This window comes from Diadema antillarum, unplaced genomic scaffold (genome assembly GCF_040938485.1).
Source record: "Diadema antillarum isolate AM-2024a unplaced genomic scaffold, OU_Dant_1.0 scf00000165, whole genome shotgun sequence".
NCBI classification, from domain to species: Eukaryota; Metazoa; Echinodermata; class Echinoidea; order Diadematoida; family Diadematidae; genus Diadema; species Diadema antillarum.
The window spans coordinates 1006658-1034391 of NW_027271054.1; the positions used below are offsets into that span (position 1 = coordinate 1006658).

The window sequence follows — 27734 nt, forward strand, 5'->3', positions numbered from 1 at the left end:
TATCATTGTACGACTCACGACTATACAAATGACAGACTCTGGATCCGAAATTAATCCTAATCATCTCAGAATAAACACGCTTGATTCAAAGTCTGCCAGTCGTAAAGGACTTTGGACTTTATGGGGAAAAAAAAAGCACGTCCACAGAAATACCATACAAGTAGCCACTGTTACTAGTACCGTACATTGTATTATTATCATCATTATGAAATAGGGGTCTGCGAAATATAGCCTAGCAGTCCATGTGCCCTAGAAAAGCGATGGCATGTGTGTGTCTGCTGAACTTTACAGCTCCATTGAGGCTCCGTGGGTGCTGCTTGCGCAGCTGTATGTTTCTGTAATTTTCTCTGCGCCTAATGCTCAAATGCTCATTCCATTGTTATCATTTCGACGCGGCAGCGTACAAGTTCTCATTCTCTTGAACGTTTGAGCAACATATGAAAAGAGGGACGTCTTTACGGGTCCAACCTGAAGGAAGCTTGTGAGCTCTGTCTGGCTTATTTGACTACAACAGGTACGTTTTAAGAACTGATGTATAGCTAGCTGTCAGATTTCGAGACTGCTGTGTATACAAGTAACATAGAGGTGGCCCATCCCCCAAAGGCCCGGCTTGGTCATAATATTAGTACGGCGCGCGCATCTCATTGTATAATGCCGGTACATTGATATGTATTTTGCCGGTGTCGTTTTATTGTACTATGTGCCGGTTTTATTCTGTATTTGACTGTGCCTTGTATAAGCTGGAGCGTCATTTCCAGGTCAATATAAAGGTCGGCAAGTATTGTGCCGGATGCATTTAGACAACTGTATACTTGCACTCATCTCTCTCAACGGACGACGCAGAGCTCTCGTTGCGATGTTACCTCTTGCATCGTTGCAATAAAAACATACCTCGGAAGATGAGTTTGATATAGAGCCTAGCTTTAGTATAAAGAGTTATGACTCAATGAAAATCGGCCTGATTGATTGCGCCGTCTATAGATTTGTGTATATGAAAATATGTCTCACAAAGCATTTGTGGATAATGGTATTGACATTGTACACTAAGATTAATTAAAGACAATGAGAATGTGGGTGTTTTTTTTATATCAACCATACTTATGACAATAATGAATAGTCTAAACGATCAAACAACATGGAGAACAATATATGAATAAAATGATCTCAATATTAATGTGTCTATGTCTTGTGGCGATCTATATGCATTGTACGTTTTTATCTGTCATGACGATGTCACAAAAGTATATATTATAGTGGAGCTATTGCAGTATAATTATGTTTACATCTGATTGTGGTATGGTGTGGTGTGGTGTGAGGGAGTGTAAAAACGCGAGCTCAGGAGAATCCTTATACTAGTAGCTGATCGTATGTATACACGCTTGCTGCAGGATCTACGCTCACTGCGCTCTATTGACCGAAAGATCGGTCTGTATCTGGTCAAGGACCTCGAACTGGTCGTCGAGGATAATTATGTTCCGTGGATACTGCGTCTGTCTTTATGGCCTCACAGATCCCCGGAGGAGAGCGATAACGTCAAAATGATAAAAATAATAATAGAATAAAAGACTCCTCCGGACAGACGGATCTTTCTGTCTATAAAATGCGCTCTATATACCATATAGCCATAATGCAAAGGTGTGTAGCGAGAGACTTGGCATATAGGGATCATGATATATTATTTTGTGACAGCGAGTTTGAGAAAGTCACTACCTATATAACCATAATATCGCATGAACTTAATAAAGGGCTTTTTACACTTGTAAATTTTTGCTTAGCCCCGGACCAACGGTGGGGCTAAGGGGGGGCCTTAGCCCCACCGTTGGTACGGGACTATCCTTAGCCCACTTTCTGTTTACACTCGTTTTTGCCAAAGTGGGCTAGCCCCACCGATAGTACGGTACTATCTGGCCCTGCAAAATAGCAGGGGTTAGCACCGCAATTGCGGTGCTAGCACCGCAATTGCGGTGCCAAGCAAGTGAGTGTAAACAGAACGAAAAAATAATCCTGGGCTAAGCGACGGAGACGAAGTCCGACCCTCACTGACCAATCAGAAACGAGGTAATCAAGTGCTGCCGGTGCGTGCGTGTACGTGTACAATACACAGCGTAATTATGAATATTCATGTGGTTTGGAAAGTCCGGGGCTAAGAAATACGAGTGTAAAAAGGTCAGTTTTCTCCTTAGCCCCGGACAAGAGATAGTACGGGACTAATTGGCGAGTGTAAAAAGCTGAATAAATTGGTACGGGACTAACGATAGTCGTATATGTTCCTGATTTCCACTCACTTCTAAAACGTTTCGCCGTTTGTCCAATACCAACGTCGGCAATTGAAAAATTCGTCTCTTCCTATATAATATGTCGAGCTTCCGAAGACGGTTACTAGATAGTACAGGTGTTTGTTCAGAGCTATCATGGCCTATAATGCATGATAATATCAGTGGGGGAAAAAATGTCAATGATTTATGTATCTTTTTCGCACTACTCATCAGACGAGTGCCAGGTTGTTATTCCACTTGCCTAGGCGTTGTTATTGTTTAATTCCCGATTTTCCTAACTTTGTTCTTTTTTATTACTTATATGACTAGCCAAAAATGAAGAGAACTAATATTTCTCTTAGTGTAATGAATGAATGCAACATAATGTAATATTCATTCTTCACAGAGACAATAATATATTATATGTTATATTCGCTGATGTTTCAGAACTAATGTTAATGAGCTTTGGGCGAAAGAAACCTTCATTCAATCTACATAAATTATGGAAGTGGAATATTGTGTAGCAAGAGGGTTAATAAAAACAGTGTCTTCACGCACTTCAATTTTTCTCAAGTGCCATCGTGGTTTGGTTGCCTCAGTCTCGCTCGGTTTCCTACCCCACCCCACTCCGCCATGTCGCTTTCCACCACTGTCATCGGAAGCTACTGTAAGCCCGAGTGTGTTGATACGCCCTCGTGGTTCGACGAGAAACCTGGACAGAAGCCCAAGGAATGCCCAAGCCGAGATTACGACAAGTTCACTGCAGAAGTTGATCACCAAGGTAAAGACCGGATACTATAATTAAAGGAACTTAAGGTATAGTGTTGATGTTTATATAATTGGGAGCAATGGTTTAAAAGCTATGATAGTGCTCGAGTACTGTATCACATTTTGATGCATCTGTGTATAGTGTCAGTTGTATCACAAAACATATATCCTCCCATAAAAAAAAAAGATCGCGATAGAGCCAAGAATATAAGAAGATATCACTATTTTTCTTTAAAAAAACCAAAAACATAATTGTAGACGGTTTATTCTGGAAACATTTTTGTTTGTTACTATTGTTCACATTATTATAATATTATTCAACAATACTTGACGCTGAATATACTGATTAACATTCATATACACTGGTTGTGTCTACACCTAACTCGCATTAAATGTAGAACTACAGTCAAACCTGTCTTAGCGAACACTGAAAAATCCCCTCACGAAATTGCTGTATTATAGACCCTTTATATAGCGGCCACCTGCCTAACGCGGCCACTCATTTTGTATCCCGTGGTGAATATCTATACCTGCGTATATAGCGGCCACAAAAATTTAGCTGAACCGTTAAATCAGCCGTGAATACTATGTATTTTATGTTCATTGCGTAAATTCTACCGATTCCTATCTCAGTCACAATCACACAGACAACTTGAATATCATAGAGTAGGATTCAGTAATGCCGCCCTGAATAGATGCTACAAAGGCAAATTAGACAACTCCTAATAACATCGTAGAATTTTACTAAAATGCCGGCTAGATAGTGTTCAAGTCCCTATATGAATAAGGACAACATGATACTTGTCTTGGTATTGTTTGCTTTTTACGTATCCATGAATCGTACCGGTTCATGCAAACCGGTACGAACCAGAGCATGCAGTTCCGGCCTCAGGCCCGAAATTTTCGTGTTTTTTTTTTTATCAAAAGAACAGAAGAGGCAAAGAAAAAAAATAAAATGAAGTGAATTGTATATCAAAAATCCCCATGATAGCTGAACATGCAAACTTATTTGATGTTTTTTTTTTTTTAATAGCATGCGGTATTTTCTGTTATAAATTCAAATGGCCACTTGTCTAAAGCGGCCACTTTTGTTGTTTCCCTTGGGTGGCCGCTGTATACAAGTTGGCTGTATTTTGAAGCACTAAAGCTGGGTTTTTGTTCCATCTGCAAATGGTAAATAATGTCTTTAAGAATATTAAGATCTAAAGACCAAAAGTAAGAGAATCCAGTTCGATCCCCTCCCCTCCCCCTGCCTCACCCCCCCCCCCCCCCCCCCGCCCCCGACCCTTCCTCATCCCCTCGTGGCGCATCCTTATCTCTAGTGTTGTGCCCACGATGTCCCTGCCAGGATGTACAGAATGTGTAACAAATCTGACTATATACAATCATGGAGCTATAAATAGGTCCGTGGTTATATCAAGGAGGTTTGCCTATATGCCTCCCACATATCCAATGGTAAACGTGTCTCCAGCAGGACGTTCATAAAAAGCTACAGTCAGAACAAAACAGTATGAGGCTATACTCGATTTTGCTGATTCTTATTTGATCCATGCTTCCCCAGGATGTAATTCACTGATCGGAGACCAAAGAGATTTTTTTTTTTTTCAGATCTATGAAATCTCTTTGCCCGGACACACACACACACACACACACACTTACACGCACCCCCTTTTCTCCACTTTTCTCCCTCCGTTTTCGAAGTATTTAGAGTCCATTGTCACTTGCCTATTTTCACCCCCTGACTATCAGTACACGTAAATTATCAAGCCTTACTGCTCCCTTTGAATTGTCTTCATGGTTCCATGATGTTCAAACATTCACACCATTGTTCCCACAGCCCGATAATCATTAACAATCTGGGCTCAAATTCATTTTTAGACTCATTGAGAAGCTAGGTAACAATACGTGATCATGTGTCGAGTTTTGCGGCCATGAAATATTTCATGAAGTGCCTGGCATAAACGTAAATATCTATATTTTTATCTGGGGTAACGGAGGTATAGCAGTCGTAATCATCTTTTTAGCGCAGTGCTTAATATTGATACATAATCTACTACAGTATAGAACAGCTATAGGTACAGAAATGACGAAAAGTCTCGTAGTTTTGTACAACTAATACACATTGTATATAGTTCGTAAACACTGAATACGCGCTTATAAATATGAGCGCACCATCGAGAGCTTTGGAAGTCGATACTAATATGGCAGAACGAAATGGGAATATAAGGCTGCTTTCTGTGATGAAATTCCATATGAAGATGCGATCTTTGCAAGATTCAATTTACATCCGCTATACCGCCAGCACTCACGCCCCCTAGTCCAGCAAGCTTCACGACAATCTTTCTTATCTTCAGAGATAAAAGTTTGAGAGTATCAAACGCATGCGAGAAAGAAAAAGAACATTATCTGACCCTATACCTATACATGAGCTCAAGTTTGATAAGTAAGCGTGTGAGTGTGTGTGTGTTTGTGTGTGTGTGTGTGTGTGTGTGTGTGTGTGTGTGTGTGTGTATGTGTGTATGTGTGTGTTTGTGTGTGCATTCGGAATATGCTCTTGGAAGGCGGTGTGAGATGGGAAAGGGAATATTGAGCTTTGAAGGCAGTCTAGCAGTGCTTTTGTTAAACCCCATGACTGTGTGTGTTTGGTGTACTACGTACACTGGGTCCTTGATTCGTGCACACTTTGATGAAAAAATAAATAAATCAGCGATTGAAAGTTACACACACCATTATTTTTTTCTTTTTACTTTATAGACATAACATTTTCCTTCATTCTGTTCACGTGGTATATACGCATCTAAGTAAGTCCTTCATTCTTGAAGATGTTTTATCATTCATTGTGCTGTCATTCTGTTGTGCAGTAACGTCTGCCGTGCGGCGCCTGCGAACTACAGTGATCGGAAGTTACCCCAAACCGGCTTATTGCGAAATACCAAACTGGTTCACCAACCAGGGCAAGTTCAGTCCTTTGAGGCTGGAAGAGCATAAGAAGAAACATTCTTCCAGAGGTAAATGGATTTGATAATCATTTCATAGCTGCAGAGAACACTGACGTATCCTGATTTCGTTTCCATGAAGACTAATTTGGTTGAATTGTAACATGAGATCGGTCTACAAAATACTAATGTACTAGGGGTTACAAAAAACATTTCCCACTTTTGATCCTTAATAGGTCAAAAACTATATATCAGATGACACTGACATTGATATCAGCAATAGCTGAATAGTGTACAATTTTGTTGGAGGTAATTCAAGAATGATAGCATAAATTAGTTTCATTAAATTCAAGATTTATGTTTAAGTTAGGTGTAAGATTTTGCTCTGTTTTCAACCCTGTGTACAAAATTTTAATTTTGCACAGGGGTCAATTGGTGTGCATGGCAGTACTGGTTAAACACCCTGACAATGGTCCTGAACAAGGGCCAGGATTGGAATGCTCTATTACATATTTATGAGAAACTCCACTGTCACCGCTAGTCTTTATTCGTCCTGAAATGTAGTGGATGCAAGCACATGAAAACATGTGCTTATATTTTTCATGTCCATGCATTTTACCCCTTACCATCATGAATTAAGACTAGCAGTGCCCAGGACAATCCATCATGAATTATTAATAAAGCATTTATCAGCCTTGGAGCAAGAGACCAGAAGCCTTACAATATCCAGGAATGATCTGAAAAGGTGGTATTCGTGGTATTCATGTCTATTGTTCAGGGTCATTGTAAGCACACACTCACATACACATCATTGGTTCTTGTGTAAAGTTCAATTTTGTACACAGTAACAGAGAGTTCAAATTTGACCAAAATCTGGAACTTTACTTTAAAATCAATCATGAATTTAACGAAACTGATCCATGCTCTCATATTCAAATCACCTCCAACTAAATTGTACATTATTCAGCTATTACTCATGCCAATGACAGCGTTATCTGATGTATAGTTTTTGAACTATTAAGGATCAAAGTGGGATTTTTTTTTATAACACCTGGCATGTAAACTGTCTATCCTGTACAGACGCAGCATCGCCTGTGTTGTTGTTTTTTTCCTCCGATGAGTTGATATCTGTACTGATCACTTTTGCAGACATTTCCAACCACTGTGCTCGTTTTGTCAGACTATTCACCCCATATGTGTTGTGATTTTCATTTTCTTTGCGATGCCATAATTTTGTGCAGCTTGCTGACACTCATTTTGGTCCACGTAGACAACAGTGCATGCTTTGAACATATTCTCTGTCATATCATAACAAGATTATATTTAATCATTGTTCTCGTTGCACAAGGTAATCACACATGCTGTATTGTGGACACCTCTCTGCGTTGTGGGAATTACGGTCCTGTGAAAAGTTCGTCTGACAAACAGAGTAAAATCTTTTTATCTCAACTGTGAAAATTTGAAAATCGGATAAGAATATATTAATGAAGTTTTGTGAAGTTTTAATGAAGGTTTGTGAAATTTTTTTTGAAGTTTTGCTAATTTTTACTAAACACTTTGACTTATCGAACAGTCAATATGAATATGCAAATGAGTGAACTGATGAGCATTGCCTCACAACTTTCCAAACAGTCTGTATACACAAAATCTAAAATCTCCATTTTTATTTTGTTTAAACGCATTACCCCAGTCTCAAATCCTAAATAGTATGATTACATCTGACTGATCATAATTCTGAATTTTTTTCATCCACTATAATTCATCCATTGTGAAGTTATTCATCCACTATGACTAACTCGCCCTTGTATTGAAGCATTTTTTTTTCTCACCCCACCCCGCAATAAAATTTAGTAATAAATTATTTGCAATGACCAAGTTGGCCATTGCTTGTACTCTTGTCAGAGGCTGTCATCAAAATCAGGCTTTCGCTCAAGATGGCGATCTCCTGCATTTTTTTTCGTAATATTGATCGAGATCAACGATTTCTCAGTCGTTCGTGCACTACTACAATTTGCGCATTATATACTGATTGGTATGTATCTCTCTCTCTCTATATCTATATATCTATATATCTATCTATATATATATATATATATATACATGTATATATATATATATATATATATATATATGTGTGTGTGTGTGTGTGTGTGTGTGTGTGTGTGTGTGTGTGTGTGTACTTGTTCCAAACATTGTATTTGCTCCGCGTATTGGCAGTACAAGAAATAGTAATACTATAATGTCACAATAGAGGACCGCATTAAATGCCAATTGGCATTTAAAGCATTCCTGTATTGTGACATTACTATTACAGTGTACTCTCTCTCTCTCTGTATATATGTATATATATATATATATATATATATACATATGTATGTATATATATATACATATGTATGTATGTATATGTATATATATATATATATATATATATACATATATTCCACATATATATTACATTGTGTATGTGTCACTGTCTGTGTTCTCAGAGCATGAGCAGTCTATCAATAGAGGACTGCAAGAAATCCTGGACGAGCAGTGCGAGATCGGCATCGACGTCGTCACAGATGGCGAGATCAGAAGAGACAACTACATCAACCACCTGTGGTAAGTGTTCACAGAAGAGTCTGTTTAGGAGTTTCATGGATATACCGTATGTTCCCCCCCCCCCCAAAAAAAAAAAAAAAAAGAAGAAAAAAAAAAAAGAAAAAAAAAAGAGTACAACGAAAACCTCTGCACCGATGACTTTAACAATAATCAATCAACCCAAATGCATTTTCAGGGTATGAAATTATAACTTATTACATGTCGGGAATCCCTTCCCTCCAAGTTCTGTGATTTGCGCTCACACATTTATATGGAGGTCCAAATTTTCTTCAATACCCATACTTTGGGTGACGTAAGAAAATCAAAAAAAGAACATTGTCATTGTTATTGTCAATGTCAATAGCATCCAAGTGCGGAAGAATCAGACTCATGACATGCTGTAAAATGATCCACGTTTCTCTGTGACCACTTAACGAGATTGAAAAGGGTTTTCTGCAAAATAGAGCTAAGATGTTGTATTTTAAGCCCCTGAAATAGCATTCAGACAGTTCAATCATATTTGAAGTTATCAATGCAAAAATCCGATTGTATTCTTTTTGACATACTGTATACAGTCTTTGAATTGGTCATTACATTTCATAGAACGGTTTTATGTGACAGGTCAATAGATTTATTTCCTATGCTGCGTTTTTGTAATGAGGTTATATTTGTATCTTAGTCTTTGTGAACACAAAGCGCAAATGAATTCATTTCAAATCAGATCAAATCAAATCAAATCTCTGATAGATGCAGTCGTTGGCATGAGACAAAGACCAATATGAATATGTTTGATTTGGTTTAGTTTATTTCTGCATCGTCTTTCTCCATGTGTTACACAATGACATATCAATTAAGGCGATATGCGATATGCAAAAAAAAGGTAAAACATACAAGAAATCGTCAATTTCATGACAACATCGTGTCTAATGTAATTCAAAACAAGCTTATAATGCTCACTGTAAAAAGAGAAAGCAATACCGTCATCATAAGCAGAGCTTGACCTGGATGAGGTCATATCAGAAATAAGTACAAGTACATGAAAACAACCAATAAACCTACACACATTATTAAATCAACTTGACTTCATCACTGAAATGAAATCACTTAAATGAAATTAATGAAATTCGTGAAATCAATGTGACTTCATGAACTACACCATCATACTTCAAATGCTCATAATGTGCATGCCCACTTTACACATGAGTATGAACTGTTATTTTTTTTTAAAGTGAACTTTCATTTTTGTTTCCAAATTTCAGCCGTCACATCAAAGGAATCGACTTCGTAAACCTGACGAAAAAGTCGTGTCGAAACGGAGCCTGGGTAGCCTACGTGCCAACGATACGCGCCAAACCAGGTCAGTTTACGGCTTTTGCAAAATAATTTGAATCGGCAAGTTTTTACTTTCTGAACTGGTCTTTGATCTCTCGCTAACAAGATTATGAACGAAATGTTGACACTCAATTCGATTCATATATACTCATTTCTCATGCATGGAATTTATTGGTATAACCGTTCATGTTTCGTAAAGAAATCTGGCAATTTGACTGTTTCCTGATGTATTAATAATCAAATGTCGAAATCTACAGATCACATCTCTTCTATCGTGTCAATCTTGAGAAATGATACGAAATGATTCAAGCACCAAGTAGTATAACATCAAGCTGTTGTTAGCTTTTATTTGATGTCATGATTTCGTGAAATATACATACATTGTATTCCCTTGACTCGTTAATAAAGGGGTAAAAGCCACTGTTAACAATACATTTCTTTTAAGGTTCTCGGTCAAGTATACTGTACTTCTTAGGAAAAATGATTGTGTTACTGTGTGTGTGTGTGTGTGTGTGTGTGTGTGTGTGTGTGACATATTTCATGTATGTCTTTCTGTATACATGTTATTGTTATGTCGCTAAGATGCCACTGCAAAGGTGTTACTGAGTTCCCGTGGAAATTACCCAAATCTTGAAGATTTAGAAGTCTTGAACGGATGGTCTAATTTTTCCTCGAAAGGTCAATATTGATACCACAGTGTTTATCTAACCTTTCCACAATCGCTGAATCCAAAGTTAAGGGATATACCTCCCCTATTTAAGACTGGGAATGTGACGCTGAATTTACTGACATTAATTATCATGTCGAGAAGCTAAAAATAGTTGTACCAGCCGCATGTAGTCTGGACTTTGTTCATGTGGAATATCGTGCTATTGTTTAGCTTCATATTTTCAATGTAACATTTCAACGGTCACAATGTTTCAGCGGAATCAGATACTGTTGCAATTATACACGCTAAAAGTGGGCTGATAATACCGTGGCTAATCGTTGAATTTTATGTTTGTCATCCGGGGTTTCTGTGCCTATTATTCTTACATGCAGAGGTTGACGGTGATATCAACTGGATCGCAAAGGAATGGCAGGACGCACAGGTAAAGTATTTGCTCGTGAATGAGATAGGCATATAAACGAGATTGTGATATGGACGTTTGTTTTTGTTTTTCTTTTTAATTCTTTTTCCCCTATTCGAGATTACTGCAAGACCAGCACAATGTATACACGGGAATATGCTGTGCCAACATGGACGCTATATATACCTCTTTTTATTCTTTCCCCATATACGAAGTACAGGGCAGCAAGCACATATTTAACACATTTACATTTTGTTTTTGTTTTCTTCTAAATGATCAAGCTTTCAGCATTGAAGTTCAAAAGACTTTCCCAATGGTGGAAAATTTGTCCTATAGTGCACCAATGTGTGAACGCAAGAGATATGATTATGTATCATATAGGCTCTATCGAGCGCTATTCCTCAGTGGGTATGTATGATGTATGATGTACAAAATAGATTCACAGACATTCTAAGCTTTGAATATCCCTTTAAAGTTGCCATTGGTACCCTGCGCCTGAATGTTGCATGGAGTGTATATCGAAACGGAGGAATGTTAGTCTTTTAATGTGCTAACTTCCTGACAGGGTGTAGCTCCATACCAACATTAGACGGTTTCATTGGTCTGTGAACATGGGACAGGACCAAGAAAGACACAGAATTCTCTATCTGCATTGCAGGTGGCATCTCTAGGAGCCTTTACGGTGTCCTGATTCTACACTGCAAAAAGTCCGGTTTTAAATAGTGAACACCGAGCTGGTGTTAAATTTCGGTGCTCATTTCTGGTGTTAAATTAACACCTCCGGGTGTCATTTCCAAATTTTAAACTGTTTTTTGAAGAGTTTCTTAGTCACTGCACTTCTTGTTGATTTTTGATTTAAACAAGACGATCAAGAATTTTACATTAAAATACTAGATTTTTGAAAAGATGTGAAAATAAATTTACACCACAGTAATACCAGCTGGTGTGGGCTCTTATTGAAGCTGGACGGGTGTTAAACCATAGATATTAACACCAACAAATATCAAATCAACACCATGTGGTGTCATTTTTGAATTAACACCAGTACAGTGTCAAAATAACACCAGGTACAGTGTCAAATTAACACCACGAAGTGTCAGGTGAACACTTTTCAACACCATCACAGTGCATTTTCAACACCTGTGGGTGTGGTCCTTTATTGAAGTTTGATCGGCGTTAGGTTTAACACCCGTGGTGTTAAATGTAACACCGATGTTTTTACAGTGTATACAACAAATTCGGGGTAGAAGGGTCACATTATTTTTAATTTGCAGGTTTTATGACATACAAATGCATGTTGATTTGTGTTGATTCATAACACCCTCAACATCACTTTTTGCGGTGAAACGAATATCTAGAAACATTCCATATATTTTTAAATAATTTTTCTTCAGATTACCTGGATACACCCACCTAAAAAAACACCTTCCAAACCAAGATTCTGGTTGTGACCTCATCTGTCAATCATTGCTAAAGTACTGATATGTTAAACAATAGACAATGGAATGCACCTTCCCCTCGACTCAGCATAACTTGCATGTTTCTGAGCTATCAATGTGACTAACAAAAGACATGGCGAGGGAACATTCAAGTTATGCTTGGTCTCGGGAGGGTGCATTTCAATGTTTCTTTTTAATACTAATAGTACTTTACCAATGATTGACAGATGAAGTCACAACCAGACTCTTGGTTTGGAAGGTTTGTTTTTTTGTGGGCGTATCCAAGCAATGAAGAAAAAAAATAGAAGAAAAATTATTTAAAAATATATGGAATGTTTCCTAGATAGTATATTCGTTTCACCGCAAAAGTGATGTTGAGGGTATATATGAAAACACAAATCAATATGTATTTGTATTTCATTAAACCTTTGATATCACACGGCTTTGTCTGCTAGTGGATTGACGCATCATTTTTCCCAGTCAATATTTTTCTACCTTTATCCTTCAGGACAAGAGCGAGAAACCCGTCAAGGCTACGGTTCCGGGACCCATGACTATCATAGGATCCACTGCGAGTATGTTTCACGTTTTGCCGTGACGATGTACACGGCTAAACTTCCAAGAACCAGTAGATGTCTATAATATTAATCATTAAGGCTAGTAACTGATCAGTGGGAATCAATGGAAATGCTGGGAGATGATTGTTCCAATCCTTGTGGGATTCATTTCAGAGTACATTATATATCTATTGTTGTGTGAAAATTATTTGCTTCAGAATGGTCTCATATTCAAGTAATGTGCAGATTAATGCCCCGTCACTGACCAAGCACGCTAACCTGGAAACATTAAACTGCACATTACTTGAATATGAGACCATTCTGAAGCAAATAATTTTCACACAACAATAGATATATAATGTACTCTTAAATGAATCCCACAAGGATTGGAACAATCATCTCCCAGCATTCGCACTGATTCCCACTGATCAGTTACTACCCTTCCCCTTTAAGCTTGTGATTTGATTTGATTTGATTTGATTTGATTTTGATTTGATTTATTGATTCTTGTATTATCAATTTACATGAACATACATGCACATTTATATTCTTGTACATATATTGTTGGAGCCATACATAATACATATACATCAGTTGCTCAACAAAATTTTTTTTCTTCATTGCCTTTACACAATGTGCAGCAGAAACGTATCAGCAATAGAACCGTACAATGAATAATACAGTAAGGCTTGATATGTGTACATAATACACATAAAAAAACATAGGAGAGAGGGATGACTTGCGTATAGAGATAGGATAGTAGAAAGGATAATGAGAAAGGAGAGGTTAAATTTAGTTCACCTGGATCATTGATCAGTAAGGCATGACAAAATATTTCTCACCGAGGTATAGGTGAACAGTGACAGTTCATGGTTGCTTATATGATTACATAATAGATTACATAGATGAAATGCGGTTGGGTACCCATTATCTCTAATTCCAGACACAATTGGAGCCAGTACTGGACATTAGGCGCTACGATGATAAGATAAGATTTGTTTTGTTGTTATTGTTAAAAACAATTAATGGCAAGTTATCCAAGAGAAAAAAAAACCCAAGACAAATTATGACTGATTCTATACTTCACGCGTATCCTGCCATGACGTGGTCGGTCTACCTACGAATTATCAGCGCTGTCGATCGATAAAAATGTGATATATAGAAAATGGACTTGTTAACCCTATTTTAACTGGGCTATTTGAGACCAAGTTTTTTACGGGGGGGGGGGGGGGTCAATTTGACACCCCCCCCCCCCTTCAGATCTCGGCCGCCGATCGCGCAATCGCCGCAAAATTTTGCCTGAGCATAGAGCCGGGTATCAACTACAAGATACATGGTCATACAATAGAAAATGTTGATTTTCTATTTTTAGTAAATTAATTATGCAAATTTATGCATGAAATCATATGTTCACCAATAATTCCATTAAAAAAGACTGAAGGATTGCTAAATTTTTATGTCTGAGTTCCTCAAGACACATCGAACAATTTTCTTGTAAAAGAATAGCACTATCGAAATCGTTTTCTTTTGTTTTTTATTGTTCTGTTATTTCTTATGCATTTCAGTGTCTTATTCGACCTTTTTTTTTTTATTGTTTTTTGCCAAAATTTGTTGCAGGCACTTTTTCAAGCTTATCTACATTAGAATTGATTAATTTAAATGGTTAAAAGTTGAAATAATCTAATTTATATCAATTTAACCAAAAAACACAATTTGCATTGGATTTGCACCCGATATCATGAATTTGAGCTCTTTTGGGGTTGACAAGCATATGCAAAACATTACGTAACTTCAGAACGGTGTACCCGGACGTCGCGAATTTGGTCTCAAAATATGCGGGAGACTTCAATGAAAAAAGTCATGAAACGACGCGACGAAATCTTTGCGTGTTGCGGACTCGTGGCGCGACAGTTAGAATAGGGTTAAGTTACATGTTGTTCTGTGAGCTCTTTACGGAGATCCTCAGGTCTCATATAGGTCCAAGGTGAAAGTGTTAGACCTCATTCTTCCTCTAGATCGATCCTAGGGTCGGACCCTCTTACTGTACTGGTCAACGCTGGCGTAAAAACAATTAATCGTGGGCCCTATCCTCAGATTCAATTTTAAAACTTAGATCTGCCATAACTGTATAGGGGGTTTCCAAAAATAGGAATTAAAGATTATTCACTTGGTTGTACAATGAAGTAGTTGCATTGGTACATGAGTGCATAGAGTATTAGTAACTAAAGGCATTTATAATCCCCCGTTATGGTTGAAAAAGATATTTATAGCATTAAAAGAAAAATAGAAATAAAATGAACCACCCAAAGGGAACAGGTCTAAGAGTAAGTTCTTGCAACCATATTAGAATGATGATTATGATTATCAACTTTATTATTATTAATTACTATTATTATAATTATCATTATCATTGGTACAAATAAAATTATTAGTAGTAGTAGTAGTATTAGTAGTAGTAGCAGTAGTAGTAGTGGTGGTGTTCCAGATTACAGGTATTATCATTACTGTGATCAATATGATTAGTAAAGTTATTTTTGCAGACCAGGTCTTTAGTCATTCGTAATATTCATTATCATTGGAATTATTGTTGTTATTCTTAATTTCGTTGTATGTCTGTCATCCAATTTGGACCTCTGCAAAAATGCAATAGCCTCACCAAAGACCACAATATCTATCGTACTTTAAGCCCTTCTTTCTCTCTCCCTACCAAATCAGATACGGCCTATGATGACATCAGGGAACTCAACAGGGAGCTCGTCAAAGTCGTGAATGCTCACATTAAATGTTTGGCCGATGCTGGTGAGACGAAAAAGAAATACATATTAGTGTACTTTGGTTACAACGAAAACGGTTGTAACGAAATTCTCGTTAAACCGAAGTAAGACATTCAGCTCCGGAAAGTATCTGTCTTTATATACCATATAGTTCGGCTGTAACCGCAAAGAAACGGCTGGTGGCGAGGACACAAGCAAGTGGCGGAACCTTTCTTTTTTGTTTAAAAAAAAAGAAATAAAAAGAAAAAAATTGGAGGGGAGCGTGAGCCCCCTTTACTTTTGTAAAGGCGCCCCCACCTTTTATGAAATTTCCGGATCCGCCCCTGCAAAGCAAGATGTTTGCAGCTGTGTTGAACGAAGACATAAAAGGAAAGCGGATGATCTGTGATGACGTATGTAAAGTAGAAAGGGGTTGCTCTTACATTTTAGATCCTATTCACTTCTCGCCAACGTTTAGATAAGAAGGTCAAGTCGTGACTTAATTAGCACGCTTTTATCGTATCTTCGCAATCGAGCAAATCATAGAATGTTAGTTTCCTAGTTACCGAAAACATACTGTTGCTATAAAGCAAAGTTGGTCGACGACAAACGCGCCTAAAAACCTCTCATGTTTGCAGAAAGGATCAGTCTCACCAGATTCACGTGTCCTTCTCTAGTTCCTCAATAACCAAAATGTAGTTACTCCCTTCTTGTATAACTGATTCTACATAATATGACGTTAACACATTATGTAGAGATGAGCGAAAATTACTGTCGCAACAAATCACGATAGCGCCCTCAGCATCGATGCCTATACAGCTTATTGTAACCCCCTAGATTTTCCTTTCTTTCTCTGACACATCTCAAAATAATCCGGAGAGTTAAGGTCTGTGTCAATTTATACACATGCTCCATCAATGATTGATGCAGATTGTGATTTCTGTCCAGTATCTCGTTACAGTTGTTTCCTGGCCATTATTTTAAGTGTATCATGGCACCATGTACCCGGTTGATACAATTTGCTGACCATTGCCAGTGACCTGGGGCGAACCATGTACTTCCTTTACAGGCTGCCGACATATCCAGCTCGATGAACCCGTCATGATGCGCGAACCCGACGTCGCTCTCGAATACGGCATCGATGACGCCGCCCTGTGCTTCAGTGGCGTCGGACCGGAAGTGACGAAAGCAGTTCACCTCTGCTGCGGCTATCCGCTGTACCTGGTACAATCTTCGCCACTTTTGAATTATTTTGTTCTGTGATATTCTGTAAAAGAGAGTTTTCTATCTTTAATATACAATGTATTCAGAATTTCGTTTAAAAAGTAGTGCACGGGGCTGCAGTAGTAGCTTACATGTACAATGCATGATCATAGTATTCCATGTTATGGTAAGAATAAATGAGACAGCTCTCCTGATATTGTGACCTTGTACCGCAAACATTATCTCCGCCATGTTGCACGGAGGTTATAATTTTTTTGCCGGTTAAATTTGTCCGTTCGTTTGTTTGTCAGTCTGCCTCTGTGCAAAATAACTCAAAAAGTTTGGAACAGATAAGGATGACATTTTTAGAAAATGTATATAATGACACAAGGAACAGCAGATCGTGATTTTGATAGTAATCTGGATCACAGTCTTGATCTATGATTTTTAATAAGTATGATATAATATCTAAAAGCATCTATATCATTGATAGAGCCCATCATGAACGCTAGGTGGCGCGCTTGCTTTTGCAACCATCAGAGCCATTGCGCAGTATACCACTATGTCAGAAAGTTCGGCGGAAGCAGCGGCAGCTGGGCAGCAGTAAGGGTACGTTTTGATGGTCAAGAAATGTAATACATGTACATGTAATGCTTCCGTTGCCAGAGCTGGGATAATTATGCTTTCTGGCATAATTTTTTTACTCTTCAGCACCGAGCATTATGCTAGGCATAATATTTATCTGTTTTTAGCATGATTCTGACATCATTGCTTACAGAAAGAAAATCACTATGGGTATTTTATACTGTGGCACTTTTTTTGTTCGTTTGTTTGTCAGCAAAAAGTTGTTTAGACCTAGTTTTTTTTTATTGAACTTTTTTTTTATTGGTTGTCAGCTGATTGGGAACCGATCAGACACCCGAAGTGAGAACCTTGCTCGTCAGTAGATTAGGCACCACAATCGATTGATTGGGAACCACGATTATAAAATCTGATGGGGGACCATGAATTGGGCGCCCAAATTTGTAGGAAACAATGTGAGAACGTTTGTTTTGTTTTGTTTTTATTTTGTTTTTGTATTTGTTTGTTTTTTGTTTTGTTTTTGCTTGGTAGGCGATTGTGCAACACAATTGGTTGATATGATGTGACATAGTTTCATGGCAATTTAGCATAATTTCATGCCGCTTCAAGCGCAATGCTCTTTTTTCATGCTGGTCATAGCGAAGATGATGAATGCAGGACTTTGATATAGAGTGGAATTCACAGTGAGGGCAGAAATGAGGTGCTTGGCGGAGGTCTGCGCTCACTGAGTGCTTTTCTAGTCATTAATGCCTTTACAGATGGGTCAGCTTATGCGTTCATACTTAACACACGATTAATTGATACAGGCTTTATAGCCATCACACCTCAAGCGTCCTGGAAGTGTGAAATAAGTGAATATCATTGCCCGATATAGCAACAACAGGAGTATGCAATACGAAATCAAGTTGAGCTCCTTCAAGAGAGCTCCTGAGCCCAACTTTGTGTATACATGGGGTATACCATGAGACATAGAACTGAAAAAAAAAGTACATCATCACTATGCATTTCATTCAACAACAACGGCTCAGAGTCGTTGGAGAGCGGGTCTGTGAATACGTAAATTTGATGAAAATGAAGTACATGTATACCCTAATGAATAGGCCCCAGCACAATGAATTACAGTGGAGCCTATTCTTCCACGCAGTGTTATAGTGCTTTGACGGTTTCGTTTTCTAAATAGATTCACTAAATGCGATTCAGTGAGGTTTGTGAAGATAACAAATGACCGTATAGAGAAGGCATTTCGCCACATTGAGTGCATACCGTTGAATCTTTGACCCTTGACCCCTTTGGACACTGCAAAATGAAGCCCACAATACTAATACCAGAGTGTCATTATCATGCAACAACGACAGTCTTTAAGAGCTTGTGAATATTTGTGGGAACACCATGGGAGTATAATAGTGAGACTGTGGATCTGTATCAGAAAGTCTGTGGTTAGAAACTCAGCTCTGTGCATTTTTTTATGTCTAGACAAGACGTTGTACCCGTATTAAAGTCCCTTTTGACCCAGATGCACGTACGAATATACACGTATATCACCTGGCAAAGCTGTGGTAAAAGTTAATAAAGTTAATAAATCATCAAAACCCCTACCCCTGCTTCCGTGGCCCCTGTACAATGCTGTATCATATCGGGTCAACAAAGAAAACTTTTTATTTTTATTTATGATTTTCCTCATTTCGTAGGATCAGAAAGACTACCCAAAAGCCGACAAGGATGCGTACATCAAGCTGGCGGACAAACTTGACTGCGCGGGCTTCGATCAGAGTAAGTGATGTGCAAATGCACAGACTATTAAATTTATTATTGATATCGCTTTTACTGTTCACGATCTTCCCTTAATTCATCATCGTCGTGCTTTTCTCCACCTCAGAAATCTGCTTTTCCAACTTAACACGCTTCAGGTTTCCTCTCAAGCGTCTTGATCGATAAAAACTGTTTTCAAGGCGAATGACGTCCTTCGTGCCTGTGCTGAAAATGTCCGCATCAATCAGTGAGCATAGATCACCATATCAGATCATCACAGATCACCAAAAACAGGGGGAAACGGTTCAAAATCTAGACTGAAAATTCCAGCACGTGCTCAGAGTGCCTCAGAATGAGATATTCTTCTATGCCCTACTTATTAAAAATTCATGAAATTCTAGAAATGCTATAATTTTTCTCAGCTATATAAGATCTTGGATTCGGGCCGACTCATTTCAAAAGCTCAAACTTTTGCTGACTACACCCATTATTTTGATTTCATACACTGACGTGTTTATGCAGGCAATTTAGTGGAAATGTCTGGCGACGTGTTTATTACAATAACGATAATTAGGAAAAAGATTTAAGAGTTGTCATGATTTATATGCATAGATCATGACAGTGAGATTGTAACAATCCCCCCTCCCTATCCGTAATCCATTAGATGTATCGCTGATTTTTTTTTTCTTTTTTTGTGGCAGTATCCATCGAGGACACCCACCGTCGAAACGATCTCGCCCTCTTCGACTGCTTTAAGAAAACCACCATCATCCTGGGATCCGTGGCCATCGCCGACAGCCGCGTCGAAACCGTGGAAGAGATCCGTGCGCGTCTAATCGAAGTCCTCCGACACCTGCCGTCCCCGGATCGACTGGTCGTCGCTCCCGACTGCGGGCTGGGTTTCCTCCCCAGAGACATCCTGCACGCCAAACTAACGAATATGACTCGTGCGGCCAAGTCCATTCCTGTGTGAGGGCGTTCAGTGTTTCTCAAGCAGCTTTAAGATAAAATAGGCCAATACGATCTTCACTCAAGACCTATTAGCGAGTGGACTCTGATTTTTTTATATTTTTTTATTAGCAACTCCATGGAAATTCTTGTTCTTGCGAATACTCATTTCACCTCCACAAGATGTCATTTATTGATACAGTGAATGAATTTGAGAAATATATTTTGCACAATTTTGAAGACAGCTGGTGATCAACGCGAATTCTGAGTGATAATTGTTTGCATATAAGAAGACACAATTTTTCTTCTTCCAAAAAGAAGCTCATGTAACTCAGGATGAACGGAAATTAATTCAGAATGCTGCAGAAACAAATAGCGAGATCGTCGTTAATATTTGCATCATTCATTATCCCGATAATAGTGCCAGTGTTGTTTTTACAGGGCACTACGTATGTGCTTTTGCCATAGCTTTTGCAAGGTCTACTTCAAAGCTGAATTTCATATGAGGAAATGCCTGCGCAATGTTGCAAAGAGACCAAACTTGCTACAGGCAATGATAGATGGCTGATAGTATACAGTATATGTCCCCCCCCCCCCAAAAAAAAAAAATCAAAACAAAACAAAACAAAACAAAACAAAACAAAACAAAACAAAACAAAACAAAACAAAACAAAACAAAAACAAAAACAAAAAACAATCGGATTTTTGCATTGATAACACCCAATATGATTAAACCGTCTAAATTCTACTTCAGGGTCTTAAAATATAACATCTTAGCTCTATGTTGCAGAAAAGCCCATTCAATTTGGTTTAGCGGTCACAGAGAAATGTGGATTGTTGTAAAGCATGTCATGAGTATGATTCTTCCAAGTTTAGCACTTGGATGCTCTTGGAACTGCATATTAATGTGTAAACACATTAGACAGAACTTGGAGGGAAGAGATTCCTGACATGCTCTACAAAAGTCCTCATTTCTCTTTGGCCACTGAAGCAAATTGAATGGGGTTTTCTGTAAGATGTGGGCAATGAGTTATAATTATTGGATTGATTCACTATTTTTAAAGTTATCGTTGTGGAGGGTGGGTACCGTTGTAATTTCTTTCGGGACATACGGTATTTCGCTCCAGATTTTTTTTCTTTATTGATAATGATTAGTGCCAAACCTGAAAGCCTTCTCAAAAATATGGTTGTGTGGGTGCATGTTGCTCTGCTGCATTTCTGACTTCCCGACCAAGAGTTTCATAAAGTGACGAAACTATTTTTAATTGGCGAATGAATCTTCATGGGGACCGATCCAAACTGTAAGTTGATGAAGTGTGGCAATGGGTTGAATACAAGTCCTGCTGTATTCTTGCATGCCAGTAAGCTTGCTTCCGATGTTTAAATCACTTTTTTGGGGGGGGGGTCTTTTGATAATAGGAATGCATAATGCTGCACTCTCCTCACATATCCAATGCAATGTAGGAGGGGTGACGAGATATCATGTACGTTTCCCCGTCGTACCTTTGGTGAACTACTGTCAAGGAAAAACGTTTGGGAGTACCGATACGATGCCATTTAGATCAGTTTGAATTCTTCTTTTTTTTGTGGACAATGTGCTTATACGAAAATGTTGACACATTGTAATGAGAGTAATGAGTGCTTTTTCTTCGCTTGAAGGCAATGCGACAAGCGAACATTTGTTATGAAATGTAAATGATCATTAAGATGCTTTATACGTATCCGCTATTTGCGGAAGACTGAATATAAGAGTCGAGCAGATATAATTATACCAAATTGGTATAATTCATTACGTAATCATGTTCGGACTGTGACGTGATTTATGGTGTCATGATGAGATAAAGACTATTGGAACTTGAACTCAATGTTTTGCTGCATTTTTTTATCGCGAGACAACCTGCTGTCGCCCTCTAGAGACAAAGAAAAGAAAAACAGATGGAGACGTTGAATATCTGTGAGAGGGGACGTTATGAAGAGAAGATGTATTCTATGACTTTGCTATTCTTTCGTCAGTATTTAACTTTTTGAAAATCATGTTGTTTATATTATAATTATGTTTCCAATCTTTCTTGCGCGTGTTTATGTTCATCTCGTTTTTTTTTTTTTTTTTTGCAAAATGTATTTCTTACAAGTGCAACATATCGACGTCACATCAAGCTAGTTGCAAATAGAATGGTAAGAACTAGCGCATGGAATTTTGTAGGGTCGACGTTTTCTCGAATCGATGCAATATTTTCTGAACTGATCTTGTGAAGCGCAGCAGCTGATTATTTCGTTTTCTCCGCTCTCTTTCTCATAGCAGCGTTGATGGCGTGCTCTTGCCGTTACCCTCTGGTTACCCTCAGAGCCTTAACCCTAACCAGGCCGGGCTTTTTGGCCTGTTCTGTGGCCAGGGGAGGGTTGATTCAACCCCCCCCCCCCCCCCCACCCTAGATCTCGGCCGTCGATCGCGCTATCGCCCTGAAAATTGGCACATACATTACCTGTTACGTAATCTACCAAACTATAAAAGAAAAAAAAAGAATTTTTCATTTTTTATATTCTAAATTAATTAATATGCGTGAAATCATAAATTTTGCTCTAATTCAGAAAATAATAATAATAATTAGACAAATTTGTATGGCGCAGCTACTATGTAAATATACTCTACTGCGCTGGGATGTAACAGAGCTCCCAACATTATTACTGATTAGACACACAAAAAATAAGTAACAAATTAATTAAAGGCTGAATTTAAATGTTTAAGCTTCTACCAACCTTTAATTGTAGTGGGCAAGCTTTCGTCCTATACTCCTGAGCACTTTCTCAAGCCTTATGCAGTGAAGTGTTGTCTTGCTACCGTTGCCTGTCTTTGTTGATCACTGGACCATGGATGGGTGAGAGGGCATGTAGCCAGAGTATACCCTCTCACCCATCTGTGCTCCAGTGATCATCAAAGACAGGCAACGGCAGCAAGACAACACTTCACTGCATAAGGCTTGAGAAAGTCCTCAGGAGTAGGACGAAAGCTTGCCCACTACAATTAAAGGTTGGTAGAAGCTTAAACATTTAAATTCATTGTCATCCCCAACCGATGAAAGTTTTTAGTATTGATCAAATGCTTCTGAAAAAAGGTAATGTCTTCAACATAGATTTGAAGACAGCAGGTGATGGGGCCTTCCCCATTTTCTCAGGTAATTTATTCCAAAGTTTTGGAGCGGCACAACTGAAGGCACAATCCCTAAAGTTACTTTTGTTTTTAAGTGAGGTTGCTTTAGATTCTTACTTATCCTGTGTACTTCGTAAATTATGCGCATATGGATATGATTTTATTGATATTAATTCTGATAAATAACCAGGTGCTTAACCATGCAATACTTTATGAATAAGTAACAAAATCTTAAATGCAATTCTCTGCCTTACTGGCAACCAATTTAACTTCGTAAAAACGGGTGTGATATGTGAAAATTTTGACGAACTGGACACAAGTCTCGCACATGCATTCTGAACACGCTGAAGCTTGGTTATCTGTGAATCTAAGCTAATGGCATCCTAATTTTTGGTGACATTATTCCTTGTATAGCATTCCTAATAATGTACTTGAAAAAAATCTGGTATCAAAATTGATTTCTTATGTATTCTATTGTGTTATGAATATCTTATGTATTTTTTCGACCCCCATTTTTTCACAAAAGTCATTACAGAACGTATTTTAAGCATAATTATGCTAAAATTGATTAATTTCAGCCACATGTAAGTGAAAATAATCATATCTTTTTGAATAAGGAGAAATACTCTATTTGCATAGACTTTGTACACAAAATCACGTTTTTGAGCCATTTTCGGTCCGACAAGCATGTATAAAAGGTCGTGCAGCGTCGTAACGGTATGTCCGATTTTCGCGAAAATGGTGTCATAAGATGTGCGAGACTTGAAAGTAAAAAGTCAGCGAGCGGCGCGGTCAAAAAAATCGCGCGGCAGAATGGTCGGGGAAAATGTCGACGGGGGGGGGGGGGGGGGGATTGATTCCACCCCCTCCCCCCCCCCCCCCCCCGGCCCTTTTAGGGTTAGGTGCCGTACTCAGTATACGGCACTGGTTGCCCTTAGAAGGTTGCTGACTCGTTTCCCCAATTACTTAAATCTCTATTACAAAATGTACTGGTGATCATGATGTACTACAGATGGCTATATGTTCCCCTCCAACTTCTTCAGCTAAGCAAAGGAGGTTCAAGAGCATGAGTTGTAAGTAGCCATAGTTATTTAAACTGGTATCAGTTTTCTAGGGATGCATGCATAAAAGAATATCACACTTGCACTCTTGCCTTTGATTCTTAGGGTTTGATGCCGTCATCTTTCTAAGCAATGCGAACATTACCTCAAAATCTATTTGTAGATTTTGCTTATTTTTTCAATAAAAGAAATAAAATTTCAGTCACCTAATGCGAAGACATTAAAAAAACTAAAGTCCGTCATGCCGAGAATTATGTGCAAAAGTGTAAATCAGAGCCGTATGTCGTGAAAGCGTTTGAACTTTATCACTTCGCTGATTAATATCCGCAAGGAGACTGATATGGTATGATTTGCAAGTATTGTTCGTTTTTAAAATTAATGTATCAGATTAGTGTCAAGACATGTGCAGTTGAGTAATTTGCATGTCTATTAGCAATCAGTATCTATTCGCGCATATCCGCGTCTTTACAATAATGTACGGCCAATCTTTTAATTATAATTATGTCTAGGGATAGTCAGTATGCAATGACACATAAATCAATTGTCTTCCTGTCTGTTATAAACAGATCCAGTTTAATAGATACCTCAAAATATTTTTGAGTGGCGGCATCAAAGCTTGTTCAAAGACAATAAGACATTATATGACTCCATCCATTGAACCTCCGTAGGCCAACCAGTGAGGTTACATAGTATACAAAATTACTTTGTCTTTTAGATTGTCTGGTTATGGCAGAGGTGACTCCAATGAATAGTACTATTGTCCTATATGGGGGCGCAGTCCCGAAGTGAATAGTACTATTAGAGGCACCGACGTCCATGGTTTTAAACAGAAACTCAAGATTAGGCGTGCAGGATATATTCATTTTATATTCTAGATTTAAAAAAAAAAAGAAAAGAAAAAGAAGGATATAGAATTAGGCGAGAAGTCCTGTGGTGGATGCGATGTTGTGGAGGGAACCTACACTGCATGACGGTAAGAAGCAGGGCACGATGCCACAACTGCTTTGTGACATTTTTCGATTTTCACAGAGTCCCCGTATAAAGCAGTGCGCGATGTCAGTTATTGCTTTGTGATGTGACAATTGCTTTCTAACATAATCGCGCAAATTGTGTACTCTTTAGAAACTGTCGTACAAAGTGACGGTATTTTCCAAAACGTGGAAATTATTTTCAAGTATGTTAGAATAAAAAAATGGCCTGCATGTTTGACACCCCATTGTATACTATTTTGATAGTATATGGAGTGTTAAACAGGCCAACAGTTTGAAATAGTTGAAAATGTTAATTATGATCACGTGAAGCTCTTTCAACCAATCACCAAAAGAACATTACTATTTTTTATTTGAAATATAATATTTGTATACGACCTCTTAACAGTTATTTTGCGTAGTCCGCCCTCTAATTAGGAAGTGAGTTTATGTAACCTGTTTGAGCTGAGCACACCGCTACCACCGAAGGTTAAAGGGATGGTATAGTTTCAGTTGAGATGGGGCTTCAGGTTTCCAACTTTTTTGATGGAATTTTTTGATATAGTGAGGAACATCTTATGAAATATGAAAGAACATATAATTCTAAGAGGAATTCAAAGTTTATTGATGAAAATTGGTTTTGACGTGGCTGAGATATCTAAAACAAAGCGATTCTTGTAAAAGGTGGGACCCACCTTTTATTAGAATCGTTTTTGTTTTACTTTGTTTTCATATTTCTCAGCCATTTCAAAAACCGACTTTCATCAGATAACCTTTGAATTCCTCTTACAATAATTGTATGCCCTGTAACGTTTCATTAAGAGGTTTCTGAATATCTCGCAAAAAGTTAAAAGCTGAATCCTCACCTCAATGAATAATATACCATCCCTTTAAGTTGGTAGTTGACTCCCATGGTACTTACGCAGTTTAATTTTGCATAGCGATATGGGTCAGGATGGAGAGTGTGGCGCAGAATTACTTTACATTTGTTGTTCCGGATGGAGTGATAAAATGAGAATAAAAAGATATAGATTTAAATCATGGTGATTAAAACAATATTAATGTTCGCGTGACTTTCTGGTAACCATGTGTACGTATGTGAGCATAAGACGGTGTGCATGTACACTTATAGAGGCCGATATCTGCTTTGTAGATTTTTTTTTTTTTTAATTGTGTGGATTCTCATTTACATAAATTACAGTGATGTGTAAAGAGATAGAGGGATAGATAGATAGATAGATAGATAGAAAGATAGAGAGAGAGAGAGAGAGAGGGAGAGAGAGAGAGAGAGAGAAGAGAGAGAACGAACATAGAGAAGCTAGCAACCTGCAATTGTAATGCTTATTATGAAGCTTTCTGCACTTCCAGGTACACGTTTATTATAATCACAACATGATCAGGGGACCGTTTCATGAAACTTTTTGTCAGTGATTTACACTGACAACTGTTAAAAGCTACTGAAATCCGTGCGTCTAATTGGCTGATAGCAAATTTGTCGGTGAAAACCTCCGACGAACTCGTTGATGAAACGCCCCCCCCCCCCAGATTATGATTATCATCTAAAGAATTTCGAATAGTAAGATCACAAGAACAGATTTTCATTCTCTACCTTGCGTTGTTTTGCATAACATTATACATCTAAAATATTGAAACAATTTGAACCAATAAACTGAATGTTTACTTACAACGCTACAGGAAGACAAAACACAGATTTAACAATGTTACCCGATTTTTTTTTTTTTTTTTTTTGCGGTGACAAAGCAAGCGAAAGCAAAAGAAACAAAATGGAACTAATATGTGCGCAAGCTCGCAAAAAAAAACAAACAAACAAACAGACTGTCAAATCACATCGTGGTGGCAAGACCGCAAGTATCAGCTCTTCGAAGCGAATTACGCAATGCGTATTCCACTTCACCACAAACCAAAATCTGATGGACACAATGCTAGTATTCTGTCGTTTGAGACGGTCAAACTTGACCTCCATTGATTCAGTACCTTAAAGGGGCTCAGAAATCCAAATGCATGTTGATTAGTGTTGATTTATGATACCCTCAATATCCCTTTTGCGGTAAAACAAATATCTAGAAACATTTCTTACATTTTTAATTACGACTTTTTAATTCTATTTTTCTTCACATTACTTGGGAACGCCCACAAAAAATCCTTCCAAACCAATCCATATTAATACTCTTGAGATGACCTCATCTGTCAATCATTGCTAAAGTACTGAAATGTTTAACAAAAGACATTGGAATGCACCTTCCCCTCGACTTAGCGTAACATGCATGTTTCTGTCATATTAATGTGACTAACAAAAGACATGGCGAAATACCACTTTCTAAATCGTTCGACCACTGAACTTACGTAGGCCTACTCACT

At 38.1% G+C, this 27734-nt stretch overlaps 1 protein-coding gene across 1 annotated transcript; it reads left to right on the plus strand.

The window, feature by feature from the left end:
* The first annotated feature begins 346 nt into the window (after positions 1-346).
* Positions 347-20781, plus strand: LOC139722419 (5-methyltetrahydropteroyltriglutamate--homocysteine methyltransferase-like). The gene is made up of 11 exons (XM_071633711.1): positions 347-514; positions 2830-3036; positions 5885-6031; positions 8449-8566; positions 9805-9902; positions 10919-10968; positions 12895-12961; positions 15659-15742; positions 16766-16920; positions 19170-19251; positions 19932-20781. Exons 2-11 carry the CDS (start codon positions 2889-2891, stop codon positions 20201-20203), a joined length of 1221 nt encoding a protein of 406 aa, XP_071489812.1. The 5' UTR covers positions 347-514; positions 2830-2888; the 3' UTR covers positions 20204-20781.
* Positions 20782-27734: the final 6953 nt, after the last annotated feature.

Bases quoted from the DNA above. Each gene is read 5' to 3' on its own strand.
- LOC139722419 (XM_071633711.1), top strand. From the start codon at position 2,889: ATGTCGCTTTCCACCACTGTCATCGGAAGCTACTGTAAGCCCGAGTGT. The intron at 6,032-8,448 runs GTAAATGGATTT...CTGTGTTCTCAG, and splicing joins GAAGAAACATTCTTCCAGAG to AGCATGAGCAGTCTATCAAT. The intron at 8,567-9,804 runs GTAAGTGTTCAC...TCCAAATTTCAG, and splicing joins AACTACATCAACCACCTGTG to CCGTCACATCAAAGGAATCG.